A 16,791-nucleotide genomic window follows, 5' to 3' on the forward strand; every position below is an offset into this window, starting at 1 on the left:
TGGGGAAAAGTGCGGACTGACGCCACACAGGCTTGCAGTGTGGAGCTGGAGAGGAGCCAGGAAGGCTTAGGGTGGGGGCGGGGTGGACAGATGCACTCTTCCTCCAGCCTTTTGTGAGATCCATCTGAGGTAAGGCTCCTCCAAGCATCTATCAGTCTTCTAAGAGTGCTACACCAGCCACTATGCCCTTCCTGTTTTCATTAGGGACAGAGGTATCAACTTAACATCAGGTTCTTCCCAAACGGTCTTTCCCCAGTTACCAAGACGTGCACCTATTGTTTGGCTCTGAAGACCGAGAGGACTTGCTTGGGCTTGTCACCAAAAATATAATCTCTCTGCCCGCCGTAAGCACCCCTATCCAGCTGCCGAGGATGGTGTCCAAGCAGGCGAGCGAGCAAGAGGTAACTTGCTTTGTGCCTTAGCTGCCCTCCGTCCCCGGTCTGCTGCTCTTCACCTTTGATGGTTTGAAATCAGCTAAACAGCAGCCATGTTCGGTCTGGTGAACAAAACCAAACACCAGCTTTCTCTCCTTCTTTGTTCTTCTCTCTGTGCTGTCCCTTCATTTTGCCTTTGTTCCTCCTTTCTTTGCTTTGGATTTAAAATAAAGTGGGAGCTGAGTATGGTGGCCCTTGGGAGAAAGACACAGACCTCTGTGAGTTCAAGGCCAGACTTGCTGCTCTGCACAGCAAGTTCTTTGCGGGGAGCCAGAACTGCACAGTGAGGCCCTGTCTCAAAAAAGTAACAAAAAGTAATAAAATGTTTGTTTAAGTTGGTCACTCATATAGTTGCAGACTCTCCAGCTCCTTTCATTTCTAACAGAGGACCTCTCTGTCTAGTCTGCTGTGCCACTATTACCACCACACCCAAGTTTTAAACGTACATTTTAATCTTTTATCGTTAAAATAGTCCATGCAGTATTACATGCTGAACATTCCCTCACACCACACTCCTCTTCCAAACTCCTACCTCTTTCCAATTTACTGGCATTTACTGAAGGGCCATCTTGTGCTAAAGGCGACAGAAAGCAGAGGTGAGCGGTAAGCAGCATCCCTCGTACAGCCTACCCTTTAACACCGAGAGCCTTAGTACGACTCAAACGTGTGTGTGCGAAACAAGACAAAGTCTGTCTGCTGGGGAAAAGTACCCACAGTCCAATCGAAAACTCAGAGCAGCAGACAAGGAGGAAGCACTGGACTGGAGCACAGGGCCCTTTACGAGAAATCAGTGAGAGCCTTCTTGGTGCAAGGAAAGGGAAGGGGCGTGCGCGTACAGGCTGAGCAGAGAGCCGGTTTCCTGTTGGCTGCAAAGCAGTTGGGTAAGGGGGTTATGAAAGGCCACTGTTTTACGTAACCCCGTTTCAGGACATCATCGGAGTCACAAGTCAGTACTCTGATGATGTCAGCACGGTTCCCCAGATGTAGTCCATTAGTCCCGACCCCAGGAATTTCAAGGTGCTCGTTTAAAATGTTTTATTTCTGTTTACGTCCACAGGGGCCTTTACTCTGGGTGTGGCCTTTGCATGTAGCCTCAGGATGATGTGCTTTGGGAACTTTGGGTGGGGAGGGAGGCTTCACTGACTCTGCACCTTTTTAGTGTCTCTACAGGGAGACGTTTGAGGCCTTCACTGTGATGCTGCAGAGTCTGGTAGTAAAAGACCCACATTTGGAAAATTTTGACAGCATTTTTAAGGTAAATGAAATTCTAGGGGGACAAAGGAAAGTTACTAAGAATTAAGTTATTTAAGGCAACATTGTTGCTAAAAGTACTATCCATTTTTTAAAATGGTGTGCATGTGTGTACTTGCACCATGGCACACATGTGGCGGTCAGAGGACAACTACAGGCGTTCTCTTCTACCGGGCGGGTTCCAAAGCTTGAGCTGGTACGTCAGGCTGAGCAGCAAATACCCTTTCTCACTGAGCTACCCCACCGTTCCTACAGGTATCAGGTTTGAATTCTGACGGTATCTATGGGTTACAAGTCCTTCTGCCACGGAGTTTCCTCACCGTCCGAGAAGATAACTACTCTGGATATTGAACAGATAACCTCAAATTAGTGGCTCAAACCATTATTACAAATTTCCTTACTGTTCCTTCGTAGTGCAGAAGAGTCTGGTGAATGACCCTGAGCCAGAGTCAATCTTCTACGTTAGCAAATAGGCAGCTTCCTCCTTTGTAGGACTCAAGTGTGAAAGGTGACCACATGCCTCCAGCTCATCTGGCACATCCTACTCACTGGTAGGGGCTAGTCACTCACACAATGATTCACGTGTTTTGCTCTTGCTTCTTTTTAAGATGCAGCCACCCAAGGATGGGAGGCCACCAGTCATCGGTACCCTGTGTGCCTGAGCACAAACGCCACTCCTTGCCACACCCGACCCTGTCTCTTACTTCTCTTTGTTTGCACATGGACAGTCAGGCTGGGTTCTTCCTTTGTCCAGCTGTACTTGGCCCTTTCCTATCCTGGCAGCTAACTCAACCATTTCTTCTGTTGAAAAATCTCCAACCCCAGTAAGCCCATGCAAAGAACACACAACTCAGTTACAATGTTTATAACCTGCATGCCTAACTGGGCAGATTCACCACTACACTACTCTATTCCCCAGCTAGGAGACCCCTTGCTAATGTGGCTTCTCTGGGCCATGTAGTTCTGCTTCATCTTCCTCCCACCTCCTCTTCCTCTCTCCTTCCGACTTTTCCTCCCACTCTTTAAACCCCACCGTTCCCTTCCACTGCCCAATCACAGGCTGTAGCCTTTATTTAACCAGTTAAAATGGGGAGAAGGTTCAGATGAAATCACTCCTCCAGGGGCAGCCCCTCTTGAGGAAACAGAATTAACATCAGAATACAAACAGCACTAGGGCAACCCACAGCATCTTTGAGCCTCATCTTTCCACATCCTTCCCTGTCTGCTCCAGTAGTACTTCTCCTTCTTTAGTTTTTTTTTAATAGCATACCATTAGCTATTTCTTTTCAGTGTAAATCTGAAAGGGTCAAAACCAACTATAAGAATAGACTAGAGTAACGTAATGAAGGGAGAGGGGTCTAAAAGCCAAGCTTTGGAAGGAGCCAGGACTTGGTGCTTTGCTTATCAAAGCTAAGCTGCTTCTCCATTAGAAGTGGGGTAGATAGTGAATAATGCAGAGCTTCTGGTCTCACTTTTCGGGGGAGGTGTTTGATTTGGTTTTTTGAGTTTTTTCAAGAGGGGGTTTCTCTGGGTAGTTCTGGCTGTCTTAGAACTTATTCTGTAGTCCAGGCTGGCCTCAAACTCAGAGACCCTCCTGCCTCTGCCACCCAAGTGCTGTGTGGGACTAAAGGTGTATGCCACCACTGCCCAGCAGAATTCACATCTTCTTTTTAACACAGTACAAGCATACTTCAGACCTTCCTGACAGACCATCTAACCTTCCTCCTTTTTTTTAATAGCACATAGACCCCTGGTTACAGTCGGACAGAGACCATGAGCGGGAACGGGCCACCATTGTGATGGCCAAAGTCCTCAAAAGCTTATCCAGCTATCTCAGCCCAAAGGTGAGTAGCCGTGGTTGAGGAAGAAGCATCCAAGCACCCTGTATAGTTCTCCTCTGTAACTCAGCAGGGGCCATGAACTTCACTGGGAGTGGCCCCCTCACCCCCATACTCAGGATCATTCACAAGTCTGCCCCAATCCTAAAACGTGCCTAGTTTGAAGCCACATACTGTCTGCTAATCTTTGTATCCAGTTATCTAGCCTGACGGCTACAACACATAATGCACTGAGTGTTTCTGAATAAATGAAAAGTATAAACTGAGAATGTCAGATGAAATGTCAAGCTGACTGCAAGCTCATCAGCCTCCTGCCTTTACCTCTCTCTGATAGGCAATTTCAAACCAGATTAGATTAGATTAAAGGCAGGTTTGTTGGGAAGCTGCTCTCAGCAGTTCACCGGCCCTAAGGAAGGGGCCAGGGAAGTCATCATGAAGTGGGGGTTTGGGAGGGAGAAAGGGCGTGGTTCAGAGAGGGGAGGGGGGAGAGAGAGGAGGGAGAGGAGAAAGGGGGCGGGGGAAGAAGTAAAGTCTAGCAAACCAGTATGTCAGTTCAGGCTAATCAATGCAGTGTCTCCCAGGCTCTCTAAGAGAAAGGGATTGCTGCTGCCTGTATTGAGGCAGGGGAGGGAATCTAAAAGACAGGAACCAGATAGACACCTGACCTGTTTCAGTAAGGAATGGGAGGTTTTACCAGAGAGCAGAAGTGCACACTCAAGGGGGTGACGGGGGATTCCCAGAGGCAGTTATGTCCACATGGGTAAACACTGAGAAGATTTTTCATGGTCTAGGTCAGAGAGGAATTCTTAAAATTGTGCCTGCTTCTCTTTTTCTATACTTATATGGAATTTCCAGATTTATCTCAGAAAGGCTCAAACCGCAATGCTAATAATATGGGAGCCATTATAGCGAAGCAGAAGAGCATCAGTCTTGCCCAGTCATATTGTCTCCAGCTTGACTGTGGGATCCTGCTCCTGTGCCTTAGACTCTAGCCACTGTGCTACCACGGCCAGGCTACAGTGAAGGGAAGGATTTTATTGTAGATAGAGCGGCAGAGACATCTGCAGGCGTCTAGAGGAGAGAAAGAAGTAGCTGAATATGGCCAACACACTGGTCCTGGGGAGAGCAGGGGACAGAGAAAAGAGAAACCATAGTGAACCAGGAGTGGAGCACAGAGAACACACAGTGGAATTGCAGGGCTATGAGGAGGAGAAGTTGCAGGGAGGGGCGTCTGAGAACTGGAGGGGTTTATGGTAGAGTGTAGCTGCAAATTAGTTAAACCGCTTTGGCTCTCAGGGGGTCACACATGCACTGCACCTGCCCTAGAGCTCTCTGGATTTTTGATGCCAGGTAATTTTGATATGCTTTGACTAGTTCAATGGTTGGGCACTTCTAAACCTCCCCACAGCTAGCAAACAGTCCTCTCTGGTATTCCTGAGTTAACATCTTTAAAAATCTACGTTTCATCTCTGCTTCTCCAGCCCTAATTGGGGAAGTGGCCTCTAGGGCCTCACATGCTGGCGGGCCTTTAAGTTTCATCTTTTTGCTTCCCTGTCATGGCGATTCTCTCTTCTTCCGCTCCCTCAGTCCCTTGCAGTTTAAAAGCCCTCCCCCTCTTCCTGCTCAGCTGTACAGCAAGTCTTTATTATCAGTTGAACTAGCTGGGGGCAGGGACCCTCAGGTCTGGAAGCATGGCTTTGGGAGCTGAATTAAGACAAAGCATTAGAACCAATTCCCAACAGTGGGGGGAGGAAGTGAGAAGGCCATGTCTTAGTTGGAGTTTCTACTGCTGTGGCAAAGCACCATGACCAAAAGCAAGTTGGGGAGGAAAGGGTTTACTTGGCTTATACCTCTAAACTTGTAGTCCATCATTAAGGGATGCCAGGACAGGAAACCAAACTACAGGAACTTGGACACAGGAGCTGATGCAAAGGCCATGGAGGCGTCTTACTGGCTTGCTCAGCCTCCTCTTACAGAATCCAGAACCACCAGTCCAGGGGTGGCCCCACCCACAATGGGCTGGGCTCTCTCACATCCAACGCGAATTAAGAAAATGCCCTACAGCTGAATCTTGTGGAGGAATTTTATCAATTGATATTTTCTCCTTTCACACGATTCTAGTTTGTATCAAGTTGATACAAAACCAGCCAAAACTAGACAGCACAAGCTAGTTGTGAGTTCAAGGCCAGTCTGATCTCCACAGTGAGTTTCAGGACACCTAGGTCTATGTAAAGAGACTGCATCTCAAAAAAAAAAAAAAAAAAAAACCTGAACAGAAACCCCACAAACAAAAACAAAAAACCCTAGTCACACAGCATAGGACTAAGAAACCTGCCCAACCTCACTGTGATGCTGAGGAGCCTGGAGGCCTGCGTGAACTTTGATAAACTGCTCTGCTCCTCTTCTGCCTGAAGTAAGGGAAATGACTCCTTCTGTAGAGGGTATCAAGTTTTAAAGAAACCGGAAACAAATGGCTACCTATGGTGTCTGTCCTCATACCAAAGTGTCTGCTTGGCCTCCAGGCTCCCTCAGGTCCTGTAGCTCTCTGCTCAGCACCCTTCACCTTGTCCTCTACTAAATCTCTCCAGCCCAGGGCCTTCACTTCCCCTACCTCAGCTTCTTGGCCAAAATCCTGGTTCTTGCTCTTCTCTTGATCCCTTTGTTTCTACCTCCTCTTCCTCCCTCACCCCTCCTCCCCTTATGGCCAGGTTCAGTCTGGACTCTTCCAGAGCCTCTGGCTGTTCTTATCTACAATAAAATTCTTTTCCCTCAACTGTACCTTGGAGCTGTCATATCCCCATTTCATTCAGAGGGGAACTGGCTTCAAGTTCCTGAGGAATGCTGGCTTTTATCTATCCACCAGAGAGCCTATAGTCCAGGTCAAGCCTATTTCTGGAGATTTGGACTGCTGTTTAGAGACTGGGGAGTTGGAGCTTCCTTAGAAACTGACACTGTACTCTAAAAAAAGAAACCAGAACATGTTTGATACAGCCAGGTACGGTGAGATGGGAGGGGTGTCTTGGCAGGCCCATGCTGAGGCATTCCTTCCCCTTGAGGTAAAGAATAGTTTATTTAGGGTATCAGAAGGGGAGTTGAGAACAGAGTAGAGACAGAGAAAGGGGGGGGAGGGAGAAAGAAAGAGGAGGAGGAGGAAGAGAGAGGAGAGAGAGAGAGAAGAGGCCAGCCAGAGACAGAGAGAGGAGGGAGGGCAGGGGAAAGAGGGAGAAAGGAGTCAGAGAGAGTAAGCAAGTAAGGGAGAGAGGAGGGGGGGACAAAGAGCCCCTTTTATAGGAAGCCAGGCCCATCTGGCTGTTGCCAGGTAACTGTGGGTGGAGCCTAAAAAGCATGCTGATAGAGGAGGTTTTCGTCCTTTTCCATGAGGTTCGAGTCCTTTATTCTCACTGAGATCCCATTTTTAAATCCTCAGATTCTGTTTCAGTCTCCCACTTCTCAGTTGTCAATCCTCTGTGGAAACTTGTAAAAGAATCCTCAACTCCCACCCCCAACTATGACCTTCTCTCCGTGTCTGTTGCCTTTTCCTTCTGAAAATGACTTCTTCTTTTCTTCTGAGTAGGGCTTTTAGCCACTGGGCCTCCCCCACTGTCCATCATTTCTCCAAACTGAATAGTACTTAAGCTTTTCTGGGCAGAGATAAAGAAGCATCTGCTCCCACGGACAGACCAGAGTGAGCCATGCTAGCTTGTTACAGAGCTCAGGTGACGGCAAGCAGCCCTCTCCCCAGTGTCTTACCCCAGCATGGAAGAGGACCCCAGAGCTGCACAGATGGAGTCTCTCCTTCGGCTACCCACCCTTCCGCTCCACACGATCTGAAGCCATGAAACTCCTGTAGCAAGTGACTTCTGGTCATCACTGACTGACTGACCTATGATTCTAACAACATTACCATGATATTCCTCTAATTCTTCAACCTCTATTTGCTGTGGATTAAAGGAATGCTTCAAATGATCTCTCTCTCACTCCCTTCCCCCTACCTCCCCCATCGTGTATGTGTGTGTGTGCGCGCACTCGCGCTCAAGCGCTCTCAGGCAAATATGCATGTGTGTGGCTCTGGGGTCTTTAGAGAGGCTTGCCAGGATAGATGCTTAGCCTGGCCCCACTGGGTCCTATGAGCATCTGGAAGTTCTATGCAGAAGCTTCATGGTTCACTCTACTGTGTTTTTCATTTTTCTATTTTAACATTTAGAATCCTTACTTAGATTTTGATTTATTTTAAACTTCTTTTTTTTAATTAAGAACAAATTCGCAAGAGGCTGGAGAGTAGTAGCCCACTTCCGCTACGTACTATCAATAGGGGCAGTATTTGCTATTATGGCTGGATTCATTCACTGATTTCCACTATTCACAGGATACACTTTAAACGATACATGAGCAAAAGCACACTTCGCCATACAGTATACTTATATATAATAAATAAATAAATCTTTAAAAGAAAGAAAGAAAAAAAATCCCAAGAAACAAAAAATCCAAACCAACCAGACAACCCCCCACCCTGCACTAAAATAACCAAACACAAAGACAATACAATATAAAAGTCTTTCTGTGTTTTTCTGTGGAAGCTCTGTTATCAGAGACTCAGAGCAAAAGACTCCATTCTGGCTGGGCAGTGGTAGCACATGCCTTTAGTCCCAGCACTCGGGATGCAGAAGAAGCCGGATCTCTGTGAGTTAAAGGCCTGACTGATCTACCGAGTAAGTTCCAGGACAGCCAGGGTTTCACAAAGAAACCCTGTTATTAAGAGACAAAAACCAATAAAAAGGCTCCACTGTTAGGATTATACACATACCCCATGTGCTAATTAAAAGGAAGAGTGAAAGACAGAGAAAAGAGACTGTTAGGAAAAAGATAAAGAGAGTTGAGGGGATATGACCTATGGAGGTGTGGTGAGGGGTGCTTCTGTCGGGCCCATGTTGGGCATCCCTTCCCCCTGAGGGACCATCAACAGGTATAGTATAGACCAGAGTTTATTCAGGGCTTGGGGAGGGGAGTTAAGAAAGTGGAGCGGGGGAGGGAAGAAGAGGAGTAGAGTGGAGGCTGGCCATGAGATTGGGGAAGGGAATGGTGAGAGGAGGGACAAAGGGGTAAGAGCAAGAGAGCAAGCGAGTGAGGGGGGAGCAGGCAGCCCCTTTTATAGTGCCAGGTAACTGTTTAGAGTTTAGAGAGAATCCTAACAGAGACACAGTCAGTGTAACTATTGTCGAAAAGAACAGATTCAGAGACCCTCCCATTGGTTTTTAAGGGTCTGATAGTGTTAATCTTGAGATTTACCAGAGAAAAAAGTTCCATAATTTTGAGCCAAATTTAAATTAAGCTTTAAGTAGATACTGATTAGGATGGGCTTTAGTCAGGACCTCTACCTGGGATTCCTAGCTGAGTGGCCAGGAAACACAGGTTGTAGGGGCTATTTGAGGACAAACCCATATGGCCACCATATTTTCTCATGTGGCTTTGTTATTTTCTGAGAACTACAACTCCCAGCATTCCAGGAAGTTACTCTGTCCTTGGGCAGGTGGAGTTTACAAGTTAAGTTTTTTTTAAAATAATTTTTTAAAAGAGTTATTCATTTATTATATATAAGGACACTGTAGCTGACAGCTCCAGAAGATGGCATCAGATCTCATTACAGATGGTTGTGAGCCACCATGTGGTTGCTGGGATTTGAACTCAGGACCTCTAGAAGAATAGTCAGTGCTCTTAACCACTGAACCATCTCTCTAGCCCACAGGTTTAAGTTTTAATTTGGGGTTTTATAACAGGAACTTACTTTTTTTTTTTTGTTTTTAATAGAAAAGGAATCTGAAGGAGGCCCGTACTACAAAGCAGGTGACTTTGCTCAGGCTGTGTCTGAGTGCTCACTGTGTGAGCTCTGGGCTCTGCAGGGGCTTCTGTCAAAGTTGTCACTGGCCGAGAGGAGCAGTCCACTTAGCCTGGAACAGTGACTCCTGCTCAGAATGCCATACCTCCCTGCAGGGGAGGAGTGGAGACTTGTCTGCAGAGCTCACTGTGGTTGGGGGTAGTTTTATTTCCTTGTCATAAAGATCACTTTCCTTATCACTCCATCCTGATTCCAGAGTCCAAGGGCTTTGCAGAGTGTATGAGGAAGAAAGGCAAAGAAGTCAGGCCAGAGACAGAGAGGGAGGGATCAGCTTCCAGAACCTTGAGCCTTCTGCCTTGACCCAGTCCCTTCTTCAGGCCCAGGGCTAGTGTGCTTGCTTTCCTTCTTCTTCTTTTTACGTTGAAGTGTGTTCAGGAAAGGCAGGACAACGACTTGCAGCACACATGTGCCCTGGGTGCCAACCTTTTTGACATCAGTTTGCTTATGTATTATGTTTTCTGATTTGGTGTTTTTTATGGGATTTCTGTGTGGGTAAATGCATGTGTCTCTTCATCTATATGTTTTCCTTGGGCTCTTTTGTTTGTTTTGTCTATTCTTGTTTATTTGGTATTTTTTGTTTGTAATTGCCTGTTGGTTCTCTCCTAGGAGAAAGCGAAAGGGTGAGTGAGGGTTTGGGAACGTAGATAATTGGGGAGGGTCTGCAGGGAACTAAGGGAGGGGATCCGAGATCAGAATATATTGTAGGAAAAAACCTACTGTCGATAAGAAAAAAAGAGAAAAAAAATTAAAGGACTTACAGAAAAAAGGTAAGAGAAAAATGTTAAAAGTGGGACCTAGTCTCTAGTAGGTTTTACAGTTCTGTTTGTTTGAGACAGGTCTCTTTATTTTCACCCTGGCTGGCCTGAAATTCATTATGTAGCCCGGGCTGGCCTCACTGCTTCTTGGGTGCAGAGATTAAAGGCACGAACCACTATGCTAGTGTGTGGCTTTTATGTCTTAATAAAGTCCGTTATTATTATGGATATAATTATACTGACTGGAAAGCATTAGCTTGCTGTGGTTCAGAGAGAGGCACCAGCAATACTATTTATCCCTGAGTACTGTCTGCCACAGTGGTGTCTGGACGCCTCCAACTCAGTTTCTCTTGGTTCCTTCTCTAGATGTAGCTAGTGATGCATTCTTTTTAGGACTTAATTTATTTGTGGGGTGCTTGACTGTATCGGCATATATGTGCATATGTGTGCATGGGGAATGTCAGACCCTGAGGACCTGGCTTACCTCTCAGGTGTTGGATGGAGTCCAAACTCTGGTCCTCATGACTGCAGCAAGTGCTCTGAACTTCTGAGCCATCTCCAGCCCCAGCAGCGCATCCCTGGTATTCAAGGCCTCCCCTCTCTCCTAACTGGTTATCATTTCTTCTGCCTTCTCCCGGACTTGCTCTCCATTGCCTCTCTTTTCCCCTCCTCTCTCCCACCTCTTCCCCCTCTCCTTCCTCTCCCCTCCTCCTCCTCTTTAACCCAGTGACTTCCCATTGACAGAGTTGAAGATTTTATGCTCTCTGGCTCCTGCCTGCCTCTAAGACCCTTTACAGTCACACACTGGTCTAGATTTCTAACCACGGGAAGCTCTTCTTATTACTTCAGCTACTTAGAATGTTCAGTCCAATTCTCTGTGTAGTCGATGACTCCGGTGCTCAGTTCCAATATCCCCTCATTTCTTTTCTTTAGAAAGAGGGCTTGCCAGCCAAAGAGAAAAATCTCACAAACACAATGGCAAGCAAATATGCTGAAAATGAAAGAAACACACAACACGAAGTTTAAGACATGAAACAATAAACCGGTGTGGTGGCACAGAACTATAATCCCAGTACTTGGAGGTAAAGGCAGGCGGTTCAGGGAGTCCAGAGGATCCTCAGCTACTTAGTGAGACACTGTCTTGAAAAAAAATTTCCTTTACAAATAGAAAGCTTGGCAGTCGGGATTCAGCCCTCATACCTCACATAAACATGGGAGGAAGGAACGAACTCTGCAAGATTGTCCTCTAACCTCCACACATGGGCTGTGTGGTGCATAAGCCTATATGTACCCATTCTCTCCTTTCCTCTCTCTCTCTCATTCCTGCCCTCCCCCCCAACTCACACGTGTGTGTGTGCGCACACATGTAAACACTAAAATAAAAATAGCTTTAGTTTTTATCTTTTTTTTTTTATTGTGACAGGGTCTCACTTTGTAGCTCTGGATACATAGAACTTGCTTTGTAGACCAGGCTGGCCTCAAACTCAGAGGTCCACCTGCCTTTGCTTCCCAAGTGGTGGTATTGAAGGTCTGCACCACACATACACATCTGGCTTAATAGTTTTATTTTCATAGCACCATTTGTATGGGTACTCTACCAGCATTTGTGTCTGTGCACCACATGTATGCCTGGTGCCCTCAGAGGCCAGGAGAGGGCATCAGACCACCTGGAATTGGCCTTACAGATAGTCTAGTCTTGAGCCACATAGATGCTCAGAATCAAATATGAATTCGCTTGAAGGGCAGCCAGCATCCTTAACCACTGAGCTATCTCTCCAACCAAAATTTATTTATTTTGTTAAAAGAAATCACTGCTGGGGCTGGGAAGTGGATGAAATACTGGCTGCTCAAGCATGAGGTCCTGGGTTTGGATGTCCAGCGCCATGTAAAAGCCAAGTGTAGTGGCACCTCCTGTAATCCCTGTCCCCCACCCCCAATTCAGTAAGAGATCCTGTCTCAAAATCAGGTAGAGAGAGAAAAGACACTCACTGCTGAGCTCTGGCCTCCACGTGTGCTCACATGTGTGCATGTACTTGAACATACACAGAGGCATGCGAGGAGAAGGAGAAAAGAAGAGGGAGTGGAGAAAAACTTACTGGTCCAGCTTTGTGTAAGTGCTGCCAAGTTTCCCCAAAGCAGGCTGGTGGTTACAGCATTTCTGGGCCACGTTTCTGAGGAGCTATAGAAACACCTCTCTCGGTTCCCTCAGACCTTCTGGATAGCCGGGATCACATTACACACGCACACTGCCCGGATAGCCACGGCTTTGCCAGCAGGTGTGCTGGGACTGGCTCTGTGGTCGTACAAAGCCGAAGGGGATGCTATGTTTAGTGTGCCATCAGTTTCTTGTTTTACTGTTGGTTGTCATGGTGACTTCCGTTCTTTTATGCCGAAGAAAGGATAGGCTTATGCTCTTCTACGGAGCCATGCCTCCAGGCCAGATACTTATTTCTGATGGTTATAGTCATAACATAGAATTGTTATAGCCGTAGGTATAGATGACCGTACCATAATTAGCATTTCTATTACTAGGCAAATATTTTTGAAATGTGATCTTTAAAAACAGTGCAGGATGAGTTCCAGAACTCTCAAGACTGCAGATCTTTTCTCAACCAACCAACTAATCAATCAGTCAGTCAGTCAGTCAGTACTAGTGCTGGAATGAATATCTTTACTCCAAAGCCACCCAACTCTTTAGAATGTCTTCATAGGTAAGGTTGCCCTTTGGCTGGATGTATTATACCAAATCTGTGAGACAGTAACCCCCCCAGAGGTCTAAGGGCTGCCTGTGGCCTCTTACTTTTCTTGATTTGGAGATAGAGATTTGCTTACTCCTCCTAAGGTGGAAGTGTCCCCACATCTGATGTCTCTTTCCTTCTTGCTCAGCTTCCACTGCAGTTCCAGAGGCTCGGACATCTCGTGGCTGTGATGGCACTGCTGTGTGGGGACCCACAGAAAGAGGTGGCTGAGGAGGCTTCAGAGGGGACACACTACCTGCTTCATATCACTCTGAGACTGAAGTGTAAGACACTGTGGAATGAAGGTGGGGTCTAATCTCTAGCACAGAATAGGCACCAGCCCCCTCTACCTGCCCTCCTTCCCAAGTTCTAGAAACATGTACTTAGCAATTCATAGAAAGAAAGGTATGTAGTCAGTGGGCAGAAAGAAGTGATGCTGGATGTGATGGTTTGAACAAGAACGGCTCCTGAAGGCTCGTGAATTTGAATGTTTGGTCACCAGATAGTGACGCTATTTGAGAAGGTTTAGGAGGTATGGCCTTGTTGGAGAAGTGTGTCACTGAATCTGGGTTTTGAGGTTTCAAGCCCATGGCAGGTCTTCTTTCTTTCTCAGCATATGGGTCAAGATGTAGTTCTTAGCTACTTCTTCAGCACCATGCCTCCATGCTCTGTGCTCCCTGCCCATGGACTAATCCCCTGAACCTGTAAGCAAGTCCCCCAATTAAGTGTTTCCTTTATAAGAGTTGCCTTGGTCATGGTCTTCACAGCAACACAACAGTGACTGAGACACTGACTTCAGCGTTGGAACCATAACACTGACCTAGACACCCCCCAACCCCTATCAGCATGGCAGTGAGTAACCATAGAAACAAACTGGAACAATTGGTTTGGTCAGAAGATGGAGAGGTCCTTATCATCATTTGGGTCTCCATATTTCATCCCATAACTATTTATTTAATGCTGATTTGGGGTTCAATAGTGTGCTTGCTGGCTGGTTTTATGTTAACTTGATAAAAGCTAAAGTTATCTGAGAGGAAGGAACTACAATTGAGAAAATGCCTCCATAAGATTGGGCTGTAGGCCAGCTTGTTGGCATTTTCTAAATTAGTGAATGATATGGCTGGGCCAAGCCCATTGTGGGTGGGACCATCCCTGGGCTAGTGCCTGGGATCCTATAAGAAAGCAGGCTGAGCAAGCCACAAGGAGCAAGCCAGTAAGCAGCAGCCCTCCATGGCCTCTGCATCAGCTCTGCCTCTAGTTCCTGCCCTGAGTGAGTTACTGTCCTGGCTTTCTTCAATGATGAACAGTGATGTGGAAGCATAAGCCAAATAAACCCTTTTCTTTCCAAGTTGCCTTGGTCATGGTGTTTATTACAGCAATAGAACCTTAACTATTAAGACAAATAGGAACTAGATTACCAAGGCCCCTAAGCTTTATATCAGTCTAGTGGGTATCCAGAGTCAACAGATAAGTGTCATTAGCAGTAATATGGAGGAAAATTACAGACCATGAGTAAGAGTTAAATGAGCTGTGGGATTCAGATAGATAGATAGATAGACAGACAGACAGACAGACAGACAGACAGATAGACAGACAGATAGACAGACAGGTAGTATATATTGGCAATAGCAGGGGCAAGAGGATAGCAATCGAGGGAGAGAGATATAACAAGAGACAGAGAGGCAGGGGAAAACCTTGCTCGTATAAAGAGATCAAACTGGTAATAGGGTTTGAAGGAGCCTGGAGGGTCAGTATGGGCTTTGATATGCAGCTATGGCTACACATCAATGGAGAACCATATGTCCTTTCTGCCAGAGGTAAGGGAAACTACTCCTTTTAGCAGATGGGAACTGGTTTCACAAATTCCTAAGGAATACTGGCTTGTTTGGTTTGGTTTGGGCTTTGTTTTTTGATACATGTCTCAATATATAACTCTAGCTGTCCTAGAACTCACTAAGTAGACCAGGCTGGCCTGGAACTCATAGAAATCCCTCTGCCTCTACCTCCCAAGTGCTAGGATTAAAAGCATGTGGCACTACACCCTGCTAGGAATACTGGCTTTTATTTAATTAATAGAAATTCTCCTGTAGTCCAGTTTAAGCTCATTTCTGGATATTTGGACAGCCAGATACCAAATAATTTAATTATTGATTCAACAAATATTTACAGTGCCCTGTCCAGCAATATGAAGTTACATTCAAACATGGGAAACAAGTTCGGCACGGTGGCATACAGCTTTAATCCCAGCACTCAAGAGGCAGAGGAGGGCAGATCTCTATGACTTTGAGGCCAGCCTAGTGTACAATAGTAAGTTCTAGGACACCCAGGGCCACGTAGAGAGATCCTGTCTCTCTCAAAAAGATCAAAACAACAACAAGAAAAATAAAACACATAGGAAACAAGGCCACACATGTAGGCTGCTCAAGAGTCAGCGAGGCTGGGTATGCAGGAAGGTCTGTGGTCAAGTCAGGTTTGGCAGTATTTAAACATCATCAGACACCCTCCAAACTCCCCTCCAGTGGCCAGTGCTGTCCTGCCTATGTTGTTCTCAGCAAATCACTCCAAATCTCTTACAAAACCCTTTCCATCTCCCTTTGGCTGTTTGTATTACACGGCTTTACAAGGAAGAGCAGAGCCTGCCTTCAGGTTAATGTGTTCAAGTGAAAACCACTCATTGGAGATGTGAATGAGTAAGAAAAAATGGAAGCTGAGCATAACAGGCACCCGTGCACTCTCTTCCTAGATATCATGCGGGACAGAGACAATGGCAAGAGCTTGAGAGAAACTCTGAAAAAATGCAGGGGGCTGCTGGAGCAGTATACCCTCAAACGATTCTACTGCTGTCCCTTCAAAATTGCCCAGGTAACCAGAGGGGTTCGCAGCATCCAGACCAAGAGCTTGAAGGGTTAGCAAGGGTGCAGTGAAGTCCTGTTTGCTCATGGTAATGTGAGTTGGTAAAAATCACGATGGAAAGTTCTCTTTGTTTTTTATAAACCAACCCACAGAGATTGTTCAGGGAATGTGCTTCGAAAACATTCTGGATTTGCAAATAAGGTACCATATGCATGACTTTATGTGCCATGTTTCTTTCCTTCCCTCTCCTTCTCCCTCTTCCTCTCCCTCTCCCCCTCCCCCTTCCCCTTTCCCTCAGATAGGCTCTCACTGTGTATCACTCACTGGCTAACCTGGAACTCACTGTGTAGCTCATGCTGTCCTAGAACTCACAGCAATCTGCCTGTGTGTGCCTCTCACATGCTGAGATGAAAAGCTTGTATGAGACAATGGCTGAGCCAACAAGCTATGTGCTTTCAACTGTAACCCACTTACCCCATTGCTCAAGAAAGGCCTGTGCTTCTGCTAGATACGTTAGGGATGAGGATTCACAGAGAAACCTACAAGGCTGGTGAGGTAGCAGTGTACTCCTGTAGTCCTAGCTCTGAGGACACAGACAGGAGAACTCCTAGGGTTTGCTGGCCAGCTAGTCTAGCAGAGTCGATGAGCGCCAGATTTCGTAAGAGATCATGCCTCAAAAAAATCATGTGGAGAGTAACGGAGGGAGACACTGAGATAGACCTCATGCGATACATACCCCCATGCATTCATACCTACATATACATGTGTGTGTGTGCATACATGAACACAAACACACATAAGGGGATCCTTACAAATCTTACTCATCTAGGGTCTAAGGCATCAGGCAGTTCGGTCTCGGTATCAGTCTCCTCACCTGTGCCGGGAGTCTACATGCTGGGATGACTCCATTGTCATGCGGGGAATGAAATGATGTGTGGGAAATGCGTGACTTACTGCCTGCCGCACTGTAAATGACCGGTGGAGTGTATCATCCAGTCATGTTGAGGACTTCATGCATTGCCAAGTGCT

General features: G+C 46.4%; 1 protein-coding gene across 1 annotated transcript in view; it reads left to right on the plus strand.

The window, feature by feature from the left end:
* The window catches only part of MROH8 (maestro heat like repeat family member 8), a gene marked incomplete at both ends in the record, with an annotated part of 62,480 nt that overhangs the window by 22,660 nt on the left and 23,029 nt on the right, over positions 1–16,791 (plus strand). Inside the window, 5 exons of the mRNA XM_080925724.1 lie at positions 257–401; positions 1,594–1,689; positions 3,425–3,529; positions 13,058–13,193; positions 15,653–15,771. Of these exons, the coding sequence (XP_080781850.1) occupies positions 257–401; positions 1,594–1,689; positions 3,425–3,529; positions 13,058–13,193; positions 15,653–15,771 (601 nt within the window). The remainder of the gene's footprint in view (positions 1–256; positions 402–1,593; positions 1,690–3,424; positions 3,530–13,057; positions 13,194–15,652; positions 15,772–16,791) is intronic.

Source organism: Micromys minutus, assembly GCF_963924665.1.
Source record: "Micromys minutus genome assembly, chromosome: 11".
NCBI lineage: Eukaryota > Metazoa > Chordata > Mammalia > Rodentia > Muridae > Micromys > Micromys minutus.